At 37.7% G+C, this 27,069-nt stretch overlaps 1 protein-coding gene across 3 annotated transcripts in view; it reads right to left on the bottom strand.

The window, feature by feature from the left end:
• Positions 1-27,069, bottom strand: part of SYNE1 (spectrin repeat containing nuclear envelope protein 1) — a 289,742-nt gene that overhangs the window by 101,070 nt on the left and 161,603 nt on the right. For all 3 annotated transcript variants that reach the window (XM_041424009.1, XM_041424008.1, XM_041424007.1), the window contains exons 69-88: positions 26,136-26,288; positions 24,617-24,784; positions 24,129-24,305; positions 23,150-23,296; positions 21,963-22,088; positions 20,365-20,541; positions 18,486-18,751; positions 15,536-17,696; positions 15,020-15,357; positions 14,197-14,341; positions 13,008-13,226; positions 11,893-12,155; positions 10,214-10,379; positions 9,820-9,975; positions 9,469-9,621; positions 6,912-7,094; positions 5,302-5,439; positions 3,825-4,010; positions 2,990-3,112; positions 73-255 (exon numbers count right to left, since the gene is read on the bottom strand). In XM_041424009.1, the coding sequence (XP_041279943.1) occupies positions 73-255; positions 2,990-3,112; positions 3,825-4,010; positions 5,302-5,439; positions 6,912-7,094; positions 9,469-9,621; positions 9,820-9,975; positions 10,214-10,379; positions 11,893-12,155; positions 13,008-13,226; positions 14,197-14,341; positions 15,020-15,357; positions 15,536-17,696; positions 18,486-18,751; positions 20,365-20,541; positions 21,963-22,088; positions 23,150-23,296; positions 24,129-24,305; positions 24,617-24,784; positions 26,136-26,288 (5,628 nt within the window). The remainder of the gene's footprint in view (positions 1-72; positions 256-2,989; positions 3,113-3,824; positions 4,011-5,301; positions 5,440-6,911; positions 7,095-9,468; positions 9,622-9,819; positions 9,976-10,213; positions 10,380-11,892; positions 12,156-13,007; positions 13,227-14,196; positions 14,342-15,019; positions 15,358-15,535; positions 17,697-18,485; positions 18,752-20,364; positions 20,542-21,962; positions 22,089-23,149; positions 23,297-24,128; positions 24,306-24,616; positions 24,785-26,135; positions 26,289-27,069) is intronic.

A 27,069-nucleotide genomic window follows, 5' to 3' on the forward strand; every position in this document is an offset into this window, starting at 1 on the left:
ATGTTTTCATCACAATTTGTATGCTGCTGTTCGAGTTGCTGTGAGTGGTTTGTGGGATGGGGCTGGACTTGCCTGCATGATGTTGCACTGCTGGATGGCCGTGTGCTGCAGGCGGCTGGCCTCCTCCTGCAGCCGCAGGGCGCTGTGGCACATGGGCAGGCTGGTCACCACCTCCTCAGGGATCCTCAGGGCACTCTGGCAGTCTTGTACTGCCTGAACCTTTGGCTTCAGTGACTCCATCTCAGACAACAGATGCTAGAAACAAAGCCAATGCCACAATAAACCAAATTTTCAGAACTCCCAGAGCATTTCATGAAGCCAAAAAAAAAAAAAAAATGAGGGTACATTCAAGCAACAAAAGAAAAAAAATATTATCTATTTTCTAAATTGCATATAATTAGAAACACTTTCTCTGGAGTTGTTCATTGTCAAATGAGAATAATGATTATTTAAGCAAAAAGCCCATTAAAAAGCATAATAGTACCTATTTCTAAATGTCCAAGTAAAAAAAAAATCTATTAACAGATTTCAGAAAATAGATTTACAAACTCCACAAGTTGAAGCAGAACAAGAGTAGTTTATATATACATGTATCTCAGTGTTAAAATCTGAGTGGAACTCCTTTCTGTGACATAGAAGCACATTTTCAAAACTGTACATGAATCTCATTGTAGTCACAACTTTCCTTAGAAATTACATGCCATGGCTGAAAATCTTGCTTAAAATTCAAAATGCAATCAAACAGAAAGGAACAGAGCTACATAGAAATGTTTTTCTTTGAATATTCACAAGCTGTATGCCTTTGTGATTACTGCCTATTCCATACAAGATGTCCATTCAAGCTGTCTGTTCATATGCATGAGAAGGGTCTAAGTGCAGTGGCTGGAAAATAGATTTGATCATCATTATTTTTATCTACAATGAGGAGTTTAATGTATGTACAGATATGAAAAAACCCAATAAAATAAAGGAAAAGGCAAAGTCGATAAAAAGGGCCTTAGCACGTTAGAAAAAGATTTTCGATTCAATAGATATAAACCAGCTGGACAATGAGGCAAACAGGGATAGAGAATTTGGTTATCTTCCTTCCCCTATAACACATCAGAATGTGGGTCTGAAGTGCATACTGATGACAGGATTGTGGTTTGGTTTTTATATTTGCAGTTTCATGACATATGGTGGGTAATCTAACCAGAGTTTCGGTATAATGACCTATTCCTCAGGCAACACAGGTGGGGCCTCACTCTGTCAGACCCCATACTGCTGGCACAGGATGTCTTTATTGTTCAGTCAGCACCCAGAGGCACCCTTGGAGCTCTGTGCCAGCCAGGTGCTTTCCAACATGCCCTCTCTGGTCTGGAGAAATAGGAGGGCAGGTGCTACAGCCCCTTTCTGTACAAAAGAAAGTCGTATTGTGAGATCTGCTAGAGCCAGGACAAAGAACACACAAAAAACCCAGGGCAAACGCCATGTTCCTTTATTCTTATGGCGGGTGATGCGTTTCACTTACACTCTTCAAGGCTACATTCTGAAATATGTTTGCAAGTCTGTTGCAGTGTGCTTTTATACTTTGTAATACTTTGTAATAGTTCTGATTTTGTATCCCCTTATTCTCCCCAGATGATGTTCCCTTTTTGTCCCCCCTTCCTCTACCTGTGTAACCATTCTCCTGTGTTGAGATCATCCCCCAAATCCCCGCCCTGGCTCTCTGTCAGTCACTCAGCATCCCATCCCCTCTATCTAGATCTTTCGGTCAAAGCCGTTGAGTGATTAGCCTGAAGCCAGGGGTCAGCCCCCCAAGGATGATGTTATACGCTATCCCAAATGTCCATCCCCTAAGGCTGTAACCCTGGAGGGTCTTTATTGGTTAGCAAATGTATCTACCCTCGGTTTCCTCCCCCCCTTTAAATGTAACCTTGAGATTCCTTTGTCTCACTCTGAGCACAGGGCACCCCTGAGGAGTGGGGCTCACTGGGGAGCTCCGAATAAACCTTGGATTGGCCCCCTGTTCAGAGTCAGCCTTTTACCCTCCACTGATGTCTCCAGCGTCTCTTCTGCTGCAAAGGCGACTAGCCTAGCTGCCCTCAGTACCCTCGGGGCACCAGAGAGTGTCCCCCCCGCTGTCGGTCACTTTGGAGCTGCCCCCCCGCTGTTTGCCGACCCGGGGCTGGCCGGGGTTCACTGGGAGGCACCCAGAGAGACAGAGACACAAGTCCACAGAATAAAGACTGTGTATTTTAATGAAAAGGAAAAGCTGTGCAAATTTACCTTTCTTCCATATGTTTTTCTGCAGACTTTAATCCTACAGTGAGCCTTCTGACATGCAGTTTATACTGGCAGACTGAGACTGTTAAATCTCCATATTAATTTGCAGAATGAAACACATTTTGAGAAACTCAAAAAGCTATAACTTGCCTTATTTCTCCTGTTAAGAGACTGAGACCAAAACTAACCAACAACTGACAAATCTCCATAGCAGATCAAATGCAATAGAGAAAGCCACAATATCTTATGGAGGTAATTGAACTAAGCATACAAAAATGTAACTGGGCTTAAGGAAACCTCAATTGTCCCCTAGTGCTCCAGATTACTATTGGAGAAGCTGGCAACAAACTATATCGTAGCATCTTGATCTGTAAAATAATGATAACAATCTTGACTTCCTTTTGAAAAACTTTAAGAACCTCTTGACCATAAGCACTAGATAAGAACTGGGCTTTATAACAAATATGGATTAAATGGATTGGATGCACACTCCTCAGAACTGCATCAATCTAAGAATTAGCTCAAAAAGAATTATACTTCAACCATTCCCTCTGAGGGAATGATTCTTCTCACTCCATCCCTTATTTCTTTGGCAGTAATTTGGAGCTACACTCTGAAACAGTGACACACCTAAGAAACACAAAAATCAGTCTAATCAACACTCATTATCCTTTGTGTAAAATCACATTACTCAAATGTTAACTTTGAGGTCCTGGTCTTTTACCTGTCTGTGAGAAAGTTGCTCTTTCAAGCTCAAATGGCCGAGCTCTGGAGACGTCAGCGTGGCTTGGGCTTGCTCCAAAGCAGCCTGTAGGGCTCTCAGCTCAATTTCAAATTTCTTCATATCCTGTAACACATTTGATTCAGGGATGAATAAGAGAAACAACAGAAATCACTATAAATATATCTGTCTGCATTTTGCGGGTACATCCCCCTTACATACAGTGCAAAAAATAATTCATAGTTTTAATAGTTAATTTTAAATGCTTAAAATATTAGATAAAAAGACCAGTTGTATGACAGTATAGAAGAAGGGATTGCAAAGGCAGAGTTATTCTTTTAAGTACTTCAATTTCAAATACAGCATATACTTTATAAAACAGAAAAAGCATGTTCATTCTTTTTATTGCACTCCCTTGTAGAGGTAGGCCTTACAATATGAAATTCTGGTCTGGTCCAGTACTTTTCTAAATTAATAAATAACAGTGTTTAGATATCATTTAAGAGAAGAATAAAGGAAACAGCAGAACAAAAGTGTCAACAAATACACTTCTCACGTATCTAAACACAAGTGTTCAGGGCTATTCGAGACACACCATTACCCCAAATATATCCATCCAGAAAGGACACTTAGAGCAGGACCTGCAGAAATCTTGTGCCCATCTGAATCAGCACCTGAAGGCATTACCTCAAACAGCTCAAAATATCTGACTTCAGGCAACAAAGTCATGCCCTGTACAGACCACAGATTATTTTCACTGCTATAATCTCAGCACAGTAGTATGATGCATACATCACCCTAGGTGCCAGCTAGCATTAGAAAAACTGCTCTCATTTACCTTGGCAGCATCTTGGAGGTTTGGTAGGTGCACTTTGATAACTTGCTGCAGTTCCTCCGTCCGTCGCCCCAGTTCCAGCACTTGCTGTGACATCCCTTCAGTACAGTAGACACTTGCCAGGTAATCAATCCTCTCGCTCATGGCCTCAAGATCACCATGAATCTCTCCAGACTCATCAAGAATGCTCTGGACGGAGATACAGACAAATTGAATGTCAGGTCTGAGACTCAATGACACACATCTTTTAAGTATATTGTTCTGCAAACTCTTCAATCAGTACACATTTGTGAGCCTATGATTAAGTTCCACTGATTTCCTGTATGGCTTAGGCAATATGCTTAATTCTGAAGGTCTGTTGAAGTGCTTCAGCTTATAGAGACTGGGAAACAAAAGATTAAGTCACAAAGCTTCAGCAGCTGTACTTACCAACACATTAATTTTAGTGTTTTGCTACACACACTTGTGTGTAAAAATATAATATATGCAATCTATGGAGAAGATTTGTCCTCACATACCTAAGATAAAGTAGCCTCACATACCTAAGATAAAGTAGCAGAAAGCACTTGAGTGCAGTCTTCTAGCAGGGCAGGAGTCATTAATGCTGCCTAAAAAGATCACTGCCAAGGCATTGTGTGGGATGGCATTGGTTAAGCCTGTATCATCAGATTTTGAAGCAGGGAAACAGCCATAGCAAAACCAAACCAGAAATTCTGTCTACAGCTTTCCTCAGGATAAATTGCCTGGAAGCTCCTATTCAGAATACAAAGTGTGACATACTACCTTGCACTTATGTACAAGAATGCAGATGACAATTAAGTAATGTATATATAACACTGGTATTAGCGACACATTATTATGATGCCTTGATTTCCTTCACATGGTCATGTAATACCAGGCAAGCTTGAACCTCATCAAAACATTTCACTGATCTCACACGCACATTCCACATACAGACACACACAGAACAAATTGCACAGTTATAGGGACAGTAAATTACTCTGATGTGAAATGTTCAGGAAGAGATTGGGAAAAACTCTTCCATTAGGTATCAGTTTGAGAATATTTGATATAAAATGCATTAGAAGAGAACAAAGGCTATTCCAGTTTAGCATAATGGAGAAAGAAAAGAAGCCCAAACTGAAAATTGTCTTTGATTAACTAAAGCTTTATAGTATGAGCTGCAATAAGGTTCTTGGTATGACAGAATCACTGTGTGCAGACAACTATTCAGCCAAAAGCCTCTATGAAACCAAACTACGTAAATAACACGGAGATCAACTTTGAATCATATGTTTTTACTCTACAACATATCTTTATTTCAGTTTTCAAAACAATTGTCCAAAACCAATGACTCATTTTTAAGGCTCGGGAAAATAGTAGAAGAAATCTAGCACTTTAGGAGGAAGTAGAACTCCATTGCTTTGAAAATAACTCCATATATACACTGCCTTTTAAAGGCCATAGATCACATAATCACCTGGTAGGCTTTAAACTGATCACGAAGCTGAGAAGAAGAATTCCACGTTATACTACCATGCACTAGGATATTTGCTTTCTCAATCCATTTCAATATGAACTCCAGCATCTCATTGTATTCTTCCAAGTGTGAAGCAGCCTGGATGAAAGAAAAATTTGCTTAAGCCTAAGATGTAATTTTGTACAGTTCTAGGAGGATGAAAAAACTAATTTTAATTCCTTCATTGTTTTAACCTGGGGACCATTTTAACAACTTTTCCTTCCTGTATTATATAAGTAATTTTCTTATGTATTTATGGAGTGAAAATAGGTATGTTTTCAGTAGTAAGATTATGTGTTTTCGGGAAAAAAAAGGCACTATAAGAATATAGGTCACACTGTGAGAGTCCATTGATGCTCAAATATATCCCTAGAGAGTTCACTCCCTGTGCATATTTCAGCCTCACATGTAAGTTCCAAAATACCTCCTCTTTTAGTTTGTGGCTCAATTTCTTATTTTGATATGTCTCTTTTTATTACATCCTCCAAATCACTTTTTTTTTTACAGTCTGTTTTGTCCACTCAGTCTGCCATATTTCTGAAAAATGAAATGTTGCACAATTTCAAAATACTGGACAAAAGTTCTGCTTTCTGATTAATCCAATTTCTATTTAGCAAAATAGTAATAAGCTCCAATTTTCTTTTTACCAGGAATAATTTCATTGAAGTTCATGAATTTACTCCTTATAAAGGATGGAACAAATTTGAGGTGACCAAACCGTATTCACAAGCAGTTTCCAATTCCTATCATTTTTATAATAAGTGGATCATTTGATGCTGAACAAAAATATCCTAATATAAATCTCTTTACCAAGTACCTTTGACTGGGTTCTTACTTTGATAATAATTTTCCATCTCTTCTTAAAAACAATTTTTCAGAGGAAACTGAAAAGAATACTTTGAATTTTTTTTCTGGAAGACAGTTCATGCATGCAGAAGGGAGAACTCATAATTTATCAGGGTATTGATGGCAGAACTACAGAAAATCCATTTATTTGCTTTTAGATAGAGGTTTTTGGGGATAAGAACAATTAAGGAAAAAAGGAGAAAGAATTGCAGAGACTTTGAACCACAGGGGATGCATCTTTATGAATCCCAAAATATTGCATAAATATTATGCATTATCAGGACCACTGTTTATAGGTTTTTCTATTGAATGTACAAGCTATATCCACCCTCTATTGGGACTAGAGCAAAATAATTTTTTTAAAACTTTTTTTTTTTTTTTAATGCTGCAAATATAGGTAACAGTGGCAAAACAGAGACCCTGAGAAGCATAATGAGGTACTATTTCTAGGCATGTTACTGTTTGTGAGATCAACAATCTTTTTAGGGCACCAAAGGAACAAGCAGCAGGTGATTCACGCAAGAGGGTGCTAAAGCAGCATCTGAGAATTATTTCACCCTCTGATTTGACCTGTGTCTCTTTGGAATGTGATGCAAGCCCTGACTATCAATAGGCAGATGTGCCAAGGAATGCCCTGTCTGGCATAACTCCAGAAATATAAATGAGATGTTTGCATGCTTCCTCTGGTTCTGAGAGGAAACAGCAGAAAGGCTTTAAGATCATACCTGACTGAGCTTGGCTGCTCTGTACTCAGCCTGCCGTATGGTCTGCTGGTGCAGTGCAGTGAGTTTCCCTATCCTGTTAGACAGCTGCTTAGCCAGGGGTAGGTTCTGCTCTGCAAAGTCCTGGACTGATGCATCTAACTCCAACAGCTTTATATTGCAGCTGTCCAACTCGTCACCAAGGATCTAGGCAGAAAAACAATAAAATCAGTGATCCAGGAAGTGTAAGCTTTTTGGTTGATTATTTCTAGTCCAACTTGCAACTTTTACAGCCTGTCCAAAGTCTCCATAGTTTTTTCCATTTTTAAGCAGGAAAGCAGAACAGCAGGATATTTGGTCATCTCTTAAGTATGTGCCATTACTCTTTCTCCTCTGACTTCCTGGCTGGAAAGGATAACCGTTTTCTCTGCCGCAGCCAAAAACTGAGTCACTTCAGTGCAACATTAACTGCTCTCAGGCATCTTTCTGTGTTTGTTTCTGAAACAAATTGTCAGCACAGACTGCCATGACAAGGAGTTTTGTTTATTTGAAAAGGGGTTTGTTTTATTGCTGTCTTAAAATATAAGATTATAAACTTATAAAAATGTAGTTATTAATAGATTATGAAAACTTTAATTTTAATTTGAAACTTGCATTTTCATAGCATGATCTTGATGCAGGAGCAGTCTGATTGTGCTAGAATGTTTCAATAGAAACACAGTTTAAAATCAATTTTTCCTACCATAGTCACAAATATTTTGAAAAGGAAGCCTAAAAAGTTTTTCAATTTTCCCATAGATTTAAAACACACTCTTGGGCTACAGTTTCTTAAGAAGAGGCTACTGGTTATTTTTGTGTTTGTTTTTTTATACCCAAGCTGTTAAAAATTCATTGTTTTTGAAACATAAAAAAAAGAAGTCACAGAGTCATAGAACAGGTTAGGTTGGAAGGGACCACAGTGGGTCATCTGGTCCAACCTCCCTGCTCAAGCAGGATTGTCCCACAGCACATGGCACAGGATTGTGTCCAGAAGGCTCTTGAGTATCTCCAGTAAAGGGAGACTCCACAACCTCTTTGGGCAACTTGCTGCAGTGCACAGACACTACACAGTAAAGAAGTTCTTCCTCATGCTCAGGTGAAACTTCCTGTGCATCAGTTTCTGCCCATCACCTCCCTTCCCACTGCTTGGACAAATACCCTAGCCTCTCTCCAATTACTTCTACAAATTTAAACTGCAATCATTCCCAACATTGCTACACATGCTTCAGGAAGTGACTTCAAGCTCTTCAGGTTAGGGCTGTCCTGGCAGACACACCTCAGAGTGCAAGTTATGATCAATTATTATGATAAATCAGTATTATTCCACAAATCTGGAGACATAACTGTCTACATGTAGACACAAAGACAGATGTTAAACTGCTTATCTAAATACAAAGACACACACATTACAGCAAGCATAAATAAATGTATTCACTACAGATATCATGCAGAATTTATATGCTCTTTGTGAAGGAAGGATCCATTTGACTTGAGTCACATGGATTTAAAACAGATTTTTATTTTATTTTTTCACAATCTGTTTCAATATTAACATAAAAATATTTACTGCTGTAACCAAAGCCAACCCAGTCTCAAAACTATCAGCTAAATGCTTAAAAGCAGTTGGAACATTACTATATCTCCAGTGACAGAGAGTTTTAATTCATGCAAAATAAGAAAGCAGATTTCACTGGCTTTCTGCTTTCTTACTGAAATCAAGGAGATACACCAGTAATATAGTTTAGTGACACTTGTAAAGTAAACAGTATTTTGGAACACCTTGAGCATCTTGTGGAAATAAACAGGTAATTTATGACATACCAGTCATGCTAAATCTTCCCTTATTTTGTATGCTTCGCTTAATTTCAGACAGTAATTTGGTCAAGTTTATCTTTGCCTAGTGAAAATAACAAACCAACAACAAAAAAAAAAAGCCCCAAACCCTCAACCAACCCCTTTTCAGTCTCTCCTCTCCCCAAACTCTCTTACTCTCATATGATAATCCTAATTTGGCCATTACACTTCAGTACAGATGATTTTTTCTGAATGTGGCACACATCTAAGACTAAGACAACCTTCAAAAAGAACCAAGAACCCTTTGCACTACTCTTAATTGCATGAGTAGCACTTTACCTCATTGTTGAACCAAATGATGTGAGATGAGCTACAAGTAAAATTCTATGGATCTATTTATCATAAATAACAAAACTTTTTAGTACAGACAAGAACAAGGAGCAGTTTGAAGGTTCCTCAGGCTTTCCCAGATTGGAGTCATACTCATTACTGAAAAGGAATTGTCAAATTTTGTCCATCTGACTTCAACACTCAGCTCCTTCCTCCAAATTCTGTTACCTGTGTAGACCAGTTTGCAAAGAATGGAGTTTTAAAAATCACATCAGTCAACTCTTATTTCTGTATAACTCTTCTGTTGAACTACATTAACAAACTGTGTTCTCCAAGTCTTCACAAACAACAGTACGAAGTGAGTGTCCCAAATCAGAAAAATTTATGGCATTACCACATAAGGAAAGCCTTGTCTTACCTTTTGTTCAAGTTTAGCTTGTGCTATATCATTTGTTTTCTTTTTCAGTTTGGAAAGAATGGTATTTAGTTCATTTGCTATCCCCTGGATTTTCTGATCAAACTCTTGATTCAATGTTTTGATTTGCTGAGTTTCTCTTTCTTTGGTTTGAATCTGTCAACAATATGAATTACATTCAATAATCAGAAATCACTCCTCCTTAAAGGAAATTAACTTTCATTTAACTGTAGTTCAAAGGATGAAGGTAATAAAACTATTTTGTGTTGCCATGGTTTGGCCAAGCAGGATAAAAAGTTTTAAAGCCCCAAGAAAGGCTATAGATCTATCTGGCACTTGTCTACTGCACTTTACCTGATCCTGCACAGTTACAAGGGCCAGTCCAACTTCTGCTAAATGAAGAGACAGTTCAGAAGGCAAAATGGTATAAAGCCCCAAGTATTTATTCTGTTGCTGTTCAGCCAGTTTTTCAACAGCCTGGCGATGAGTAGTGACTTCACCAAAGAGAGACTAATGACAGAAAAAAAGTATTGTTAAGAACAATGAGAATACATCTTAAATATCTTTAACATAAATTATCACAGTCCATCATCTACTTCATGCTTTATGAATTTGTCTAGTGGGTTACTAAAATGCTCATGAATATTGTCTGATTTGAATTTGTGGTGGTTTTGAAACTATTAACATTCACTAGCAGATTAAAATGAAGATAAGTATTGTGATTTAGAAGATGACAAATGTGGCCTACCTGCAGCTCCTGGAGTTGAATGTCCACTTCAGCATCAGGGCTTAATAAATATTCTTTTGTTTCCTGGATCCAGGACTTCACAATATTAATCTCTGCTTCAACATCCTCACGCTCCTTCAGCTCCTGTTTCACCATCTTCATGCCTTTTTTAACTTTCTGTTGCATACTTCAGAAAGAAAGAAACAATAACTGTTTGTGAAGAATTAAGCAATGTCTAAAAACACTGCTTGGTCAAAAAATGCTGAATAATAAAGATAGTGATTAAAAGCATCACATCCAGAGAAATAAATTTAAATGAATTAAATTTTTCATGTCCATTCTTTGGTTTTATGTGTTTGGACATCAGGCATGCAATACTTTTGAAAAAATGCTAAAGTATACAATAGAGATCCCTACATCTGAGCTTATCACCACAGACTGCCCTGATTGTCAGTAGAGGAAACAAGCAATTGCAGGGCATGAACTAGGATTATTCATTGTCATTCCAAAAGAAACTTCTAAAATAGGTCAAAAAAACTGTGTCTTACACTTTTTTATTTCTCTACACTAATCAGAGAGCAAGACAACCTGCTCTGATATTGATATCTAGAATGTAAAATAATATGAGATAAATTCCACTCATGTAGTAGATGGGATTTGCATTGGCAGAATACTTAAGATAAGTTATGGATCAAGCATCTGAACATGGCCTATTTCCACATTTCCACTAAGACTGAATTTCTGCACTTTCTTCAAGAACTCGGATATCCTGTAAAAAATTACACCTCTGTGAAAGTTCTATTGGACTACTTGTAGCTCTTATACATGGGACATGGATATTGCTATATTTCATTTATGTTTGCATAACCTTGCATAGATGAATCATGCCTTATTTCCATGAGCAGGAGGTCATTGCAGACCCTGTATCTTAGAAACCAATTTTAAGTATGTGAAAAATGGAATTGTAAATGTACTTACATCTACACATTTTCTACAGGGATTGCTATTCTACTGTAATTATTTATAAACACACAGAGTAAACTTTGCACAGGCTTGGTGCAGGGTTTACAATTTTGTCGTTTCTCATTTCTCCTTGTCTTCCGACCGTGGAGATCCACTTAATGGTATCTTAGTGTAGTTATCAGGTAGAGATGTGTCTTAAAACTTAACATAAAACTTTCTGTTTTCTATGTGACAGGGAGATGTTTTTGGTTTACATAAATATTTGCATAGCTTCAAGGTGAAAAATTATGCTTCATTTGCATATGTTCTACTTTCCCCTGTAAATGTCATACAGGACCTACTTTTGGTACCTAAGTGCTTCAAACAAGGGAAACAAAGTGATAAACTAATCAAAAGAGGATACAAATAGATAAATGATAACTGTTAATGTGAGAAACAATTCAAGTGTTTAAAATCAGTTTTAACTTTAATGCAGTTTATGCAGCTTTTATGTAAGTTAGCATTAATATGCAAGGCAAGAAATACATATTCTAAAAGGCATATTCTTTCTGAAGGAAATAAAAAATAGTGGCAAAAAAGGTATTTCAAAACTAATTAAATCCAATGTTATTGAAAAATAATAGCTAATATTTATTTAGGCATGTTAATTGTTAATGGCATAAAAATGATACATAAGCTCTTAATAATGAATTGCAAGGTACCATTCTTCTGGTGAATCTTTTAAAATATTTCCTTACTTGTGGCATCGATCTTGCATTGCTTTGATTTCTTGCATAACTGGTAGTTCCTTCTGAGATGGGGGCTTTACTTCCACATCCTGAAGCATGCTGACAGCATGCTGCTTGAGCAGGCCCAAAGATGACAGCTGGTGGTCCACCTCCAGCAGGAAACTGCCATGGTAATCCAGGAGTTCCAGGAGCTCTGTCTTGGATGCCTTTTCCACTGAGCTTTCTGGTAAGCGACCTTGTAGCTGATCTATAGCTATGGTGGCTTTCTGAATCTATGGAAAGAGATGCAGTCTTGTCAACAATAAGATTACAAAATAAGCTAGTACAACTGACACTGAAAGGTGCTTGATCCAGTGCTGTACACTTAGATTCCATAAAACTGTTGTGGTATAGGGCTCGTGCTCTGCTGTGCCAGATCCCTTGCTCTTCACAAGGGATCAGGACTTGCTAAGGGATTTTTTTTTGTCCAGTTATGGGTGTCTTCTTATAATCTTTAGCATTTATTATATTTATTTCCATAGGAACTAGAGCTCTATCCTGGGTTACACACATATTTGGAACAAGTCGTGCATTTAACAAAACGATTATCCTCATTGCTAGAGAACCTGCTATCTGGGCATGAATAACGGACAATGACAGATAAGAAGAGTAAGGTAGGATATAAGGAGAAAAAAGAGACATATGATCAATGAGCAGTGACAGGCACTATCCTCACTGCTTATCCTTAAGAGGAGCAACTTCATATTCTTCAGGGAAAAAAAAGAAGAAAAAAGAAATAGAGAAGAAAGAGAGAAGAAAGGGGAGAGAAGAAGAAGAAAAAAGAAAAGTGGTTAACATAGTCTAGAACAGAACATCTGAGGAAAGGAAACAGAGGAGAATCTAAAAAAGCACTAGAAAACAAAACAACTCTGTATGTACTATACATTGTATGCATTGAGAAGAACAGTCCAAACTTTGGAGGCAACGACTCTAAACCTGGATCTTCCACAGCTATGTTTTTCTGAACTGAGGAAAAAAAACAGTTATCCCTGCTATCAGTTTTCTCTACTGCAAGATGATTAATAAGGCAGCATAACAAGTGAAAACATATGTATAAGGGAGGATTTACCAAGAGTAGAATTTACCTTATCATTAAAACCCTTCCATTCCTGCACTGCATCTTCCAAAATTTTCTCTTGTTCCTGGGCTACGTTCCGGAGCCGTGTCCAGCGCTGCCAAACCGTTGTCATGGATCTACTTATAGATGCCTTACTGGCATCATTGCTGATTTTTTCCAGCTGTGAAGCCTTTTCTTCTAGGGCTGTGATCTTCTCATGGAAGGAATTCACAATGGACACAAGAGTCTGAAAAAGCAAAAATAAGCACTGCTTTCCTTTTCCCCAAGCCAACTCATTAGCATCAACATTCAGGTAGGTGAACCACCCCCATCCACTGCAGATGAAGAGGAGGTATTATATTTGAAGTCAGGTGGCTAGGTCTCACTTTATTTCTCATAGGCAATATATTAGCTACAGCTGCTTGGTCCAAAATGCAAGCTTCTGAAAGCAACAGAAATCTGGTGAAATCAGCTTTTGTCTTCCTTGATAGACCCTCAAAAGGGATGAAAATAAGCATCCAGAGTCCTTCTCATAGCAAGGACCAACTTTTAAACATTCTAAAAATGAAAGAAGCAATTCAGGTGTTTAAGTGTACATTTATGTCCTGTTTAACGAATTTTTAAATTCCCAAGGATTTGAGGACACTCTCATGAACCTGGCAGACATTACTCTTAGGGGAGATTCTTGATTTCACAAGACATAGCTGGCAGCATGCCTGAAGTGTCACTGACTGTCTCTATTGAGGCAGCTGATTAGTACCTGAAACATGAGAAAGTAAGTTTTTTTAAGCTATATTTCTTGCTTTTAGACTAAACAAGAGTTAATATTAAACTCCAACTCTTCACGTCCTAGTAAACTCTTCCTGTCCTGTTCCATGTTTAAAAGTAGATGGATGTTTCTATTGATCCGAGTTTCTTGAAGGGTACGTAATTTTGGGGCTTACAGACCACAGCTTTTAGGAACCTCCTGATTTTTTGCACTTTTCTACAGTCATAGGCACACAGACAGACAACAAGCTGAAAAATTATTAAAGATATCTGTCTTAGTCACTCTACAAATAAAATGTGTGTTTTGCACAGCACTAAACATGTCTTGGTGTGTTATGACACAGTTAAGTGCTACGGTAAAGATCTAAGAACTCAAATTCAGCTAGGGACCTACATATTATACATTCATTTTGAAAGAGAAGGATTTCATGTAATTATCAATACCTTACCTTATGTGTTTGCAATTTCTCTTCTGCTTCATGAGAAGAAGCAGCTTTAGCTACTGAAAATTCAGATAATTTTTTCTCAGCGTCATTCATCACTTCAATCACCTTCTGCCTTGATGTCTGGTACTCCTGCCACTCAGAAGCACACCTTAAACAAATACAGTTCCATAAAGAACAACTTAATGCTATATAAAAACATTTGAAAATCAGAAGTATTATTGCACCTAGTTTCTAATGCAACTGCTTAGTTTTGCTGTTACACAGTACTTTCCAAGAAAAATAAAAATTATTGGGAAATAGCATACATAGAAGCATATGCTCCTGATTTTCAGCTATGCCTTACAGAAAACACAGCTGAGCATTTAGTAGCCATCATTTGACTTTTCCTCAGAGACTGCCTATGTTGTTGTTTAAATCTACCCAAACTTATGGGATTCAGGACATTCAGGAATAATAAGAAACATAGTTATGCTTGTTAAAAAGGTATTTCCTTTCAGTTCAAAATATCTGCTTCAATTTAATTTGCTTGTGCATACGTCTTCTGTCAGGTGAAATATAGAATAATTATTCCCTACTCTTCTTCTCCATGATGTTCCAAGCTTAATATTATTCTACCAGAGCTCCTTTAAAATCACAAAACTAGTCAGTCAAGGGCAGAAAAGAAAGCAGAATCCAAGAGCTCTGAATCCCCAATGTCCACTTCTCGCAAAAGTAGCGCAAATATTTAAAGACTTCAATTAATGTTCTGATTCTTTCTTTCATTACCAACAAGGTGATCTTAAAATGAAGTAAGAAAAGGAAAAATAAAATAAAAAACAAAGAATACCTTTGTAACTGCTCTTGCTGGGTTTTGGCTTCTTGCTCCGTCCCTTTGGCCTTTTCCTCCAATGCAGCTACATTTTGCACCAGCTGTTCACTTGCTGTGGCTTGTAAAAAGGGCTCTATCTCAGACACAAGGCCTTGTAACACTTTCAAATGATCATTAAACTGACTTTCTGTGCTGAAAAATTCAACATGGTTCCTTAGATTCTCCTCAGAGTTCTCAACATCTAGACCATTTCTTGCTAACTGTAGAAATTCCTGAGCATCTTCCAGCCAGTCATTTGCTATCTGCATCACTTGATAGTACCTTTGGCAGAGGCTATATGCTTTATTCAATGTAGCCTGAAATAAAAGGGAGAGTCACAAACATAAAATTACAGTAGCCTATGTAATTTAAAAAAACGAGACAGTAGGATTACTAAAATGAGTCTTTTTGTGATGACTGTAAAGATCAAGCCAACAGAGCCATCTTTTTCAGAATTATTACCATTATTACTAATGATGGTTTGGGTGGACTAACCTGTCTCATGTGTATAGCTTCTTGAACTTCACCATCCAGCTCTGCCAGCTCAGCAAGAGTGTTTTCCAGGTCAGCAGGTATCAGCTCCTTTGCTTTCATGTACCGCTCTTTCTCTTTATTGCTCAAGGCATTCATTATTCTGAGGCTCGACTGCACTTCTTCCTGATGTATCTGAACCTTTCGGATTTCTTCTTGGATGTTTTGCAGTTTGAGGTCCAAACTTAATGTTCCATTAAGTTCTGTTTTCACCCACCTCAACCATTCGAGTGAGCGGCAGATTTCTGTCTTGAAGTCAATGCTCTGCACAAGTCTGTTCTCACACTCCATCACTGTGTCAACAATGGCAGAATGCAAAGACTTCAGCTTCTCTTGCCAAGCCTTAACTTGGTGATTTGTAGTCTCATAAGCAGAGGAGCCAACCTGAGAAGAAAGGGCTTCTAGATGTTCAGTTATTCGCTTCAGAAGACTTCCTGAGTCTTGCAAGCTGCCCACCAGAGAATGGTATATTTTCAACTTTTCTTCTATTGGGAGAGTTTCTTCATTCACCTTAGCCTGCTCGTTTTTCACTGTCTCTAGCTGTGCCTCGAACTGCATACACATCTTTTCATGCTCCTGGCATGCTTCTATTGTGTCATCCAACAGATTGATTTTCTGTTCTATTTGCCTCTTCAACTTGTGATATAGTGTGGCAAGTTTTAGCATCTCATCTGGCTGCCAGGGCTGGCCAGTGCTTCGAAACGCCTCCTTCTTCTGGTTCAGTTCATCCACTGCTGCAGCAAGGCTTGTGGCTTCATCTAAGAGATCTCTGTAGGCTTGCTGGAGTGACACAGCTTCTTTGGCTGAAACAGCTGCTGGAGCTTTGTCCATGTTAATAAACTGGTCTTCCAGCTCGGTCAGAGCTTTACTTGTCAACTCAATCAAAGAGGCATACTCTTTTCTGGCATAAATTGCTTCCTGAACCTTATATAATTTTTCTTTTGCCAGAGCAGTGACTGTATTGAATTGCTGAGGGAGACTGTTAAGTTTTTCATCTAGATAAGAATGATCCACTTCATTAAGTGACGGTAGGACTTCTTGGCCATCTCTTTGCAGTGAAAGTAGCAGATTTTCATATTCTGGAGATTGCTCAAGAATCTGTTGATATTTTGCCAGCTGGCTGTATAACTCAGTGTTAGAATTCATTACATTGACTTCTGGGAATGTGACAATATCAGCTTGTTTTAGCCAATGGCAAGCTTTATCCAAATCTTCTTTGAAATATTTCCTGGAAACAATATTTTTCTCCAGTTCTAACAACCTCTGGTTACACTTTTGTAAAACAGTGTCATACACATTCTGTAGTTCTTGCAGTTTACCTAACACCTCACTCTTCTCTTGATTTGTTGCTTCTTTCATTAAATCCCTTCCTTGAGCCCACAACCCTGTGACCTCATTTTGATAGGCCTTCAGATTAGCCTGGGTATTCTTACAAGTCCTGATCTGTTTATTCACATCTTCTGGCAAAAGACAAATATGTTCTGGAAACATCACCTTCTTCTCATGCTGGTGAATCTGGTTTGTAGCCTCAAAGACTGCCATGAGAAACTGGGTCTTTTCAGACAGTGCTTTATTCAGATGTTTTCTCCTCTGGCCAACCAGATCGCTGAGACAAGCCACATGGTGCTGTGCATCAGACACTGTTTTCTGCAGTTCTTGCCTTTCATTGAGCCCTAGGTTGGTCATCACCCTGTCAGCATCCTTCACAAGCATCTTCAGAACAAGCTGTTTGGCTTCAAGCTCACTGCAAATGGTAAGATGATCCATGAGAAGACTCTGAGCCATATCTGGAGGAGGGCTCTGTTTAAGAGCCTCTGAGACACTAGGTTGCTGTTCCTCTGCCCATTCCATTAGTTCCTGAAATTTGGAATGCACCAAGCTGAGCTCTTCTAAGGTTGAAACAGAAACTTGAATTTTCCGTTTGACAAGGTCCTCCAGCTGCGTCCAGCGTTGTTCAAAATGACTGAATTGCTCCTTTATTAATTCTTTGTCATCAAGATTCAAGTGTTCTATCATCTTCTGCTTCTGATCTTTCAAATCTTCCAGAGCAAATCTCCTTTCCTGCAGTGCAATTGCCAGTTTTTGCAAAGCTTCAAGGTGCACATTTGTACTTTCAGCATCAGATCTGTTATCAAAAAGGACAGGACAAAAATGAGTTATTACATCCTATTCCAGCACAGGCTCTTAAGAGAGGTCAAGATTAATTATAAGCCACTGCATACTGAAATCAATATGATATAAAGACCTACAGTTTTCAGATTCACTTGAAGGTAGCAGCCTTGAACACTAATTAAACAACTTTACAAATGTATTAGTTTCCCTTTCATCTGCTGTATGGTCATCAGGCTGACCATACACATCTACATGGATGCAGACCATACTGATTATATTCACATATGAAGAACAGCAAGTATTGAGGTTGAAGTATTTTTATTCCATGACAGTAACAGGAGCAGCAATACACTCACAATTTTACTCACAGCTGGTGTGCTTATCCTATGCAAAGCAGCTGCAAATATTTAGGAGTAGTTACTAAGCTTTAATATAATAGTCCAATAGATATAACACAGTATCACAATGCAAATGAACCAGTGAATGAACCATTAATTCATGGACCACCACAAACGAAAGAGTTCAAATGAAATAGTCAACATTCTTGAAATATCAGGAAATGCTATACCCTGAAACAGGATCAATCAGTACTTGCCTTAAAGACACCCACTGAAGATCTGGCCTGTCAAACTCTCTTTATCTCAACAGAAATTATTAATTGCCTGATAATTAATAAGGGAGGTATGTTTTTAATTAAGTATGCAAAAAGGGATTTTTAGTGGCTCCCACTTAGAGACACTCTGTAAACAGCTCTTTCAGCACATATGCATAATTTGCTTTGTGGATGCAACTCCTTTTTTACCTAGCCAGGTTGTCCCACTCTTTTGTGAGCTTTTCCAGGAAAACTTCAATGACATTCATGCGATCATGGTAATCCCTTGTCCTCTGCAGATCCTCCTCCCTCTGCATGAGCAAATTATGTGCCTGAAGACAGAGGTCCAGCCACTGGTTGCTCAATTCTCCTATTTCCTTGTGTTCAGGTGATTCCTGTCCTTGGGTTAATTTGTTTATCTTTTCAGTCACAGAGGTGAGAGCTGACTGCTTAGACTGCAACTTCTGACTGAATTCCTGAAAAAGATACAAGTAAAACCCATTATAATAACATGCATTCAAAATTATAAAATGGAACTTAAATAAAAGCTCTGAAATAAATAAATTGTATATGAACTAATTATCTGCCCAGGAAAATGCACTGCAGATGTAAATTGGAAGAAGTGCTTTCACTCCTCTCCAAACCCTCCTCCCCATCTTCTCACGTGAAGGCAAGTTGGTAATAAATGCTAAAGCAAGACAGAGGAGTTTCCAAGTGCCAGTGATAAAAACAGAATTTGTGATCGAGTCACATCCTGTTGTCTAGGTTTCTGGACTAGCACAGCTCCCACCACACACTAAAACACACAAGGTAGTCTTGACTCTCACAAGAATAATTCATTTTACCAGCACCATTACTAGCTTATTTTTCCTTTTTCATTAGAGACTAAAAATAGGAAGCAAAGTCCATGAGTCACTGAGACTCCATATCCATACTCTGTATTGCTCCTACTTCTGTAACAGCAACCATTACCACTGTCACTATTGAAACAAAACCATAGATTACCTAGGTATGATTAATAACTAGTAACTGAAAGAGTTCATCTGCATACACATCCTACCAAATAAGAAGTCAGCGAGATCCCAAAAAGAAGAATACACAATGTACTGACAACTAAAACTAACCAAATATTTTTCAGCCTTTACACACTAAGGTAACTATAATTTTTTTCTACATTCTAGTGCCAATAACGACAACTAAACAAGCACACCCATCTCCAGCTCTGCCTCTTTCCTCGTCATGAAGACTTCAAATAGAGCTAGGCATCTTCCTTTACCAGGGGAAATTATTAGAAGGAAAACACCTTGTGCCACATCTAACAGTACAGTGGGTGTCTCCCTTTCATTACAATCCAAAGTTACTGACTGAAAGAGTGAAGAAATAGAAACTCCTTCTTCTTCCTGGACTCTAATGACAGCTGGTATAACAGCTTTCAGTCCAGATTGTGCTGAGGCATCTTCAAAGGCTTTGACTTTGTTCCAAAGTGTGAGTAGGACAGAAATAGAGTGGAAGTGCTGTTTACTTTTCACCTAACTCTTGGCACATCAGAAAAAGAATACAAGCAAAGTCTAGACCAAAAATGCAAAACCCATATGTTTAAACTGATGTGTACAGAATGGTCATAATATATCTCTCTTCTGGAATGAATGAGAGAAGATATGAAGGTATTTGTCTCATTAATTAAATTGTGTTTCTGTCATGCTTCTTAGAGATCAGCAACATCAAATAGTTTCATTGACTAATTTTGAAATACTTCTAAACTATTTAGAAGTACAAAAATCAAAGAATTTAGCATCACAATTTGTAAATCTTCTCTTCAGGTCCACTGTGATCAGCATTTAGTCTACTCTAAAAGCAAAGGCAAATGAGATCAGGAGGCTGACAGTTGTCTAGTATTAAAAAAACAAAGCCAGAAAAATACTAAAGTACAGTTTTCTGCTCTCCAAATCACTCTGCAGCATCAACAAGGAAACACTCTTTCCTCTATCTTCTCTGCTCTTGTTTAGAGCATATTAGTCATTGTATGCAGCATGTGCATATAATACAAATCATAAAATCATATCAGCCACAGGATTAACTTCTTCCTTACCTTAACCTGGAGTGCCATATTCTGGGCAATATTTAGCTCCAACTCTGCCCGTCTCCTTTTTAAATTCTGTAGTTGTTGATCCGCATCCTGGAAATATATCCAGAGCTCAGCCTTCAGCTGTTTGATCTCTTCCCAACCTTGAGACAAATACTGTGAGTGCATTATCTGTTGCTCAATCTAGAAGAAAAGAAATGAAAAAGAGTAGGAATGCTTTAATTTATCTATTTTTAATGGAGGATGAATACCATTCTTCCTCTGAGCACAGTACTGTACTATAGCAATTTCTGCACCAGATCCTGACGGGGCTAACATTAGCCACAAAAAGAGTCTCACCCTTCAAAAGTCACAAAAGTTGTACCTACCAAAGGAAATAAGGGTGGAAACAACAAAAACAACAAGACAAAAATAAATTAAGTATCATTCACCCTTGAGAGAAGCAAGTAAGTTTGAGTGTTTGTATTTCAACATTCTCTGTCCTCTGTTAAAGCTTAGATTAATTGTATAATTTAGTCTGCTGCATGTCAAGACTATTGTTAGAGAGTACCCTACATAGTTTCAACTAAACACTTCCATTTAATTTGCTTAGCCCAGTTATTTTGCCTATATGCCTTTTCTAAAATGCCAATAAGAAGAATGCTTACCAGATCTGAGCCATCAATCCTCTTACACCAATAGTGACACAGCTGCTTTTGCTCTAAATACAGCAGTCGGGTGCCTTTAAGATTTAGACACTCAACCAGCTTAGCATATCTCGGCACTATACCATCTGTGATTTCTTAGCAACGTTTCACTGCTTTGTATGTCAAAGCAGTGTCTTATTCTGATGTTTGGGATGTTTTTCAGCTATTCACTTCTTGGACTGCCACATTTTTATGGGTTATTTGGATATGTACAATTCCCTTCTGTGGTATGGAATGCTGTTACTGTATGTATTAGATTTTTACTCTTGTTAGAAGTAGTTTCAAAACTTTGGTTGTGTGTCTGTGTAAGAGACTAAATTTTATACTTCTATTTTAAACCTAAGCATTAAATGACTTTAAAACTTAAAACTTAGGAAAACTTCTATAAATTAATATGCTGAAGTAGATGTACTTTGATTCATGAACTGAACCATCATATTTTCTGTTGTTATGATTATTATTATATTACTAATCTAATAATATAAGCCAACATGAACATCAGTCTATTGTTGAATAAATAATTACAATAAAATATGTCTCAAATGTAATAAAACACAGAGAAGATTAGACTGAATTATTTTTTGAAAACATAACTTGAATAAAGTTTTCTTCCACACAATGTTATTTCTGTGGCTTTAGACCAACATCTTGTAACATTGCCTAAGTACCTTTAGCAACCTTAGTTGTGTGTCTTTTATTAGTACCAGGATGGCCATGTATGGATTTAATAATTAAAAAAAAAAGAAAGAGAAGCAGAAAGAGAAAACTATTCAACTATCTCTACAGAAATACTTAAGATGAAAGTAAGATGACATTTCTTTAAACCATTACCCAATATGACCCTTTTAAAAGGGAACAGATCAAGGCTGTTAAAGCTCTAAATAGGATTAGAAGTGAGTTGTTGTGGTTATCTTGTACCGTTTGCTTTGTTTGCTGAATATCTGCTGCTGTACTCTTCACTGTGGCATCTGACAGATCACACATGGAGCATAGAAGATCCAAGTATGTATTGGCCTGCTCCTGCAGAGCCCGGAAATGTTTAACCTGAGGGAAGACAACTCAAAAATAAACTCTGTGGAGGAGAAACTGTGGAAATAATATCTTGTTTTATTGCAATCATACATTTTAGATTTTCTGCTCTGCCTTCTTATTTTTTCCACAAAATTAAATGTAGAAATATACTCTTTTTTTAGGTCATGTTGCTATGTTATAATTATGGAAAGGAATAATCCTTAAAAACTTGATTATTATCTAATTACCAAAGCACTTAGAGACATGAATTAGCTGGCTTATTTCTTAGAAACACACAGTCTCAACAAGGTGACAGACTTTCCCAACGTGAATGGGAACCAGAGCTTCATGGGATTATCAATAAAGTCCTGTTCCTACAGCTATAACATTTTCCAGTATCTGACAAATCATGAGAAATTCAGCTTAGTGGCACTTAGGTGCTGGTCTCACTGTGTCACACACACCCTGCTTCCCCTCCCCTTGCAGGTCTGCCATCTCTAGTATTTCACGGTCTCATTGAGATGATGGAGAAGACAGCTCTGAATTCCAGAATTTTTAGCACCATACCAGTTTAATTTCAAACCAAGTTACAAATACAATGTAAAAAGGAATTGTCACTAAGAATAAGCAAGACTCAATGAAAGAATTCTTAATGGTCAATGCAGGCTACAGCAGTTCTATGTTCTCAGACTGAAAAATTCTTTTAATTGCCTGATAATTGACTCTGTCCATGGTAGTGTGAAAAGGTCTCATGAGGAACATGGGAAACAGATGGGCAACTGGACAAGCACAACTGGACAAAGACACAACTCCTCTACTAAACACATCTATGTAGTATCTGATTTATCTAACTAGCCAGCATTTTTCAGGTAACATGTTTCTAAGCATTAAGCAAAGCTAGGAAAAGCCTTCTTTAATTTTTCACCTACAGATATTTTACATTCCAGGTATTCCTTCTGGGGTTGGGAATGAACATTGTGGCTACGCAGCTTTCTGAGAAGGCTAGAAAATATCTAATTTCTAGACATTTAAATCTCTTATCTGAACACACCTTGTAAAGAATAACTGAGCTTTTTCAAGTGCTAAACTTTTACCTGTTTAACTGCATCTGCCAGGCTGAACGCTGTCCAAGTTGTTGGCTTTAGCTCTGACTGCACTGTAGACAGCCAAGTCTGGCACTGTTGAAGAGTATCCTGATGATTAACATGCTTCTGGAGCTCATGTTCCAAAGTCTGGTACACCTAAACAAAACATTTTGTAAGTTTATCACATTTTCAAATACCACCATTGTTTCTCTTTTCCTACCTTGAAAACTGCTGATAAAATAGAATTATTATGATGTTGATTATTTTAGCCCTTGTACATAAAAGTTCCAAGGGCTGAAAGCTCCTTAAACTCTCACTGCACCCTGATAACATGTGAAGAAGATGGACAATATTTAATGCACAGCTTCTGAAAAGAAAAAATAGAGATGTAAATGAAGAACATGCTCTCTTTTTTCTGTAGCCAACATTTTTGTATTGATTTTGCATAAGATTATTTTTAGTTTGTTTTTGGGTTGTTTGTTTAGAGGTTTTTTGGGTTTTGTTTGGGCATTTTTTTGACTGCTGGCTTGATCTCCTAATTGGTTTAACAGAATGACCCAGCTGGCACTTCTTATTCTGGTTTTAATGAGAGAGACATTATTTCCTAGCACATACTTGAGACCTGTTTATGTATGTATGCAAACTATCAACACTAAGACTGCAATTTGCTTCCTAGATTTTGAAGTAGAAAAGGTCTTTTTTTTTTTTTTTTTTTTTTTGCTGCAGCTGCTTAGAAGCTAGCATAACATGAAAGTAGTGAGCATGTGGCAAGATTTAGAAGTGACAGGCCACTACTTTTGCTGGTTGCAAGACAACATATGGATCACAAGGAATTCAGCTGTAGCACAGGAATGATGAAGTAACCTGTAGGCTCAATTGAAATGGAAACAGCAGGAAGAGTTTTATAACATTTAAAGAAATAACTCATAGAAATAAAAATACACTTTATTTTTAAATGGCATAAAAAAATCTTTGAAACAAGACTTACTCTTTGGGCTGTGCTACATATGGCAGAATAGCTGTCCCTTGTCCCCTGCAGATGGCTTTGTATATTTTGCTTAAATTTTGCTTGAAGATGTTCTGAGCACTGACTGATCAGGTAATCACCTTTACTCTTAAGGTTGTTCAAACGATCTTCAAACCCTGCAATTTCTTCCATGATAGCCTAAGAAACAGATAAAATACTTTTGAAGAAATATGCTGTGGTACAGAACGGGTTTTTTTTGGGTTTTTTTTCTCCCTCCTTTAAATACCTGCATCTTCATTTGGAAAAAAAATAAATTCAGACAACATGTGTTGTCATAGTCAAGCTATTGGATTGCATGTTCATTTTAAACTCATTGTCAAAAGTCTTTACACAGATACCCCACAGAAACAGCAGTAGAGGAATGACACATAATTAGAGGGGAGTGCAGGCAGAGAAGCAAAGAAGAAAAATTCTATTTTACAAAGGAAGATCACCAATAACAAACCTACCTTTTGGTTAGCTAGTTGCTGAGTGATTATTTCAAGATTGTTGCTTTCCATGAGGTCAGGGCTAGCCAATCTGCTGGACATATGTAATAACCATTTCTCCCCTTCTTGCAAATCACTATTGTAATCCTCATGTTCTTTTACTCTCACCTCTAAGGTTTCAACACATGCCTGCAGGTCCACAATAACTGAAATTAATTTTTCAGGTAATTACAAGAGTTTAAAAAAAAACAAAAACAAACCAAGCAAGCCAAAGCCCACCAAGAACTTGAAAACATAGTACGAACTATCATCTAAATTTATATTCCTGTGAGGCAATGTCATATGATTACACTGTAAAGAAGAAATCAAACCACACATTTATTCTGTTTATTTCTGTGAATAATTACTTCTGTGGTACCGAGCAGTATTTTCATTCCAGATGAAATACCATACTTTCAAGACTGAGAGAAACACTTGAGAAACGAACACTATCAACTTGACATTGAATTCACTAATAGTTCTTACACACTCTTTGAAAGACTGCACTCGACCTACCAAATGCTATGGCTCCTGCTTACAGCCTCTGCATTACATACTGCCTGTGCCTGTGGTAGGCAAATTAAGAATGTACACACTGAGTTAAAAAGCATTTATTCTTTTCAGGAAGCTTCTCTAAATTTCAGCCCCCAACATTATACGTGATGCAATTGGCATCACTTTTTTGGTACAGATCAGAGGCATGTCTAAACTAAAAATCAACCTTGAAAAAAATAAAATAATCTCCTATTGGTGTCTGGATTGGCAATTAAAGGTGCCTAGGTCAAACATAAGTACTAACATGGTTTGCAGAGCTTATCCTTGTTAGGAGTACAACCTATTAAAAGCTTTAGGAATAATTATACTTTAGGATGTATTTAGAAGCATTAGACCTTTCAAAGTACTACATACATATGGACTAATGAATCAGTGTTAATTAAAAATGCCCTTGCTGAATTAAATTATATCTGTCTTGCAGTTTGTTTTCTCTGGTGCCTTTTATTCAACAACTATACTAAAAAGTGTTTGTGGAGATCAAGCAGAAACAAGAGAGGGTATAATCTAAGGGCATCTGTCCCTTCAAGAAATAATGAACTTAGAATTTTATTAAATGCTTTTAAAAGTAGCAACAATAACACAGACTAGTCACTGATACGTACCTCCTTAGTGTTATAAAACACAAACTTTACCTGCCACACTCAGAATTCATTTCAGCTACCCTGGTTAGATTTATTTATGTAGTTTTTTTACATATTCAAAATTTGCCTGTCACTTCTGATTCCCCTCCAAAAGAAAACAAAACAAAAACAAAAACAAAACCCCAAAAAAAACCAAAAAAAACCACCAACCAAACAAACAAACAAAAAAACCAACAAAGCACCAGGAGTACTTAAAGGTAGCTGGTTCTTTGTACAGACATGACAGAATGAAATAAATACTTAATTTCTTAAAGAGGGGTAAAAATTTAGCAAATTGGAAGAATCCTGAGGTTTCTTCTTTTTACCTTCGTTTTGCTGCAGAGTTCCTGGTAACTGCTCTGAAGGTCTTGAATGTTGTTCTTTAGAGCCACATCATTCACCAGATCACAAAGTGCCTCTCCCTTTTCAATCACTGACTTTATTGAGGGCTCATGAGACAGAACAGTCTGTTGTATGGACTACAATGCAAGCAAGAATTAAAACATATCTACTGATCACTGGAGATGTATTTCACTTACTTCCCTTTGATCTGATGCACAGCCTTCTACCGTGGTTTATGCCATCCTTTCCAGACAGGCAGAACTTTAACAATGCAGGATTCTGTTTCTCAGCCCTGCCTCGATACAACAACTGCACACACAAGTAAAAACAACAGGTCCTTTTGAGAGTGGCTAATAGCATGGCTGACAGTCTGGAGCTGGTGAAACAAAGGGAGTTCTCTGCATGAAGTGGCCAGTTCTAGGGATAAAATTTGTTCAGAAGAACAAATGATGAAAATAGGTGGGAAAGTATCACCAAAGCCATCCCCTTAATGACATGGTGTGTGATGAGTGCCCAGCACTGTACTCTTGAGATTACAACTCCCCAAACATGTAGAAAGAAAGCACACAGCTGTGACATACAGCTTGGAGTGGAGAAGCTGGCAGGGGATACTGGGCAGCTTTAGCAAGAAAGCCTTGAAGCAATGTAGGTGCTGCTCAGCAATGACAAAAACATTGGTCATTGTTGGCAAACAAAAGATGTTGGCAACATCTTTTTAGCCACAAATGTAAAGCACAGCACTATATGGGCTGCTGTGAGGAGAGTTAACTCCACCTCAGCTGGGCGCAGTACACATTTCATGAAACATCTGTAATCCTGGAGTATTTTACGAAAACATTATTAGAAGAAGAAATGGGGCTTGTCAGCACATTTTCTACTTATTTTTGTGACTGGAAAATAACCCCAAACACTTCATTA

This window comes from Onychostruthus taczanowskii, unplaced genomic scaffold (genome assembly GCF_017590055.1).
Source record: "Onychostruthus taczanowskii isolate IOZ18803 unplaced genomic scaffold, ASM1759005v1 scaffold8, whole genome shotgun sequence".
NCBI lineage: Eukaryota > Metazoa > Chordata > Aves > Passeriformes > Passeridae > Onychostruthus > Onychostruthus taczanowskii.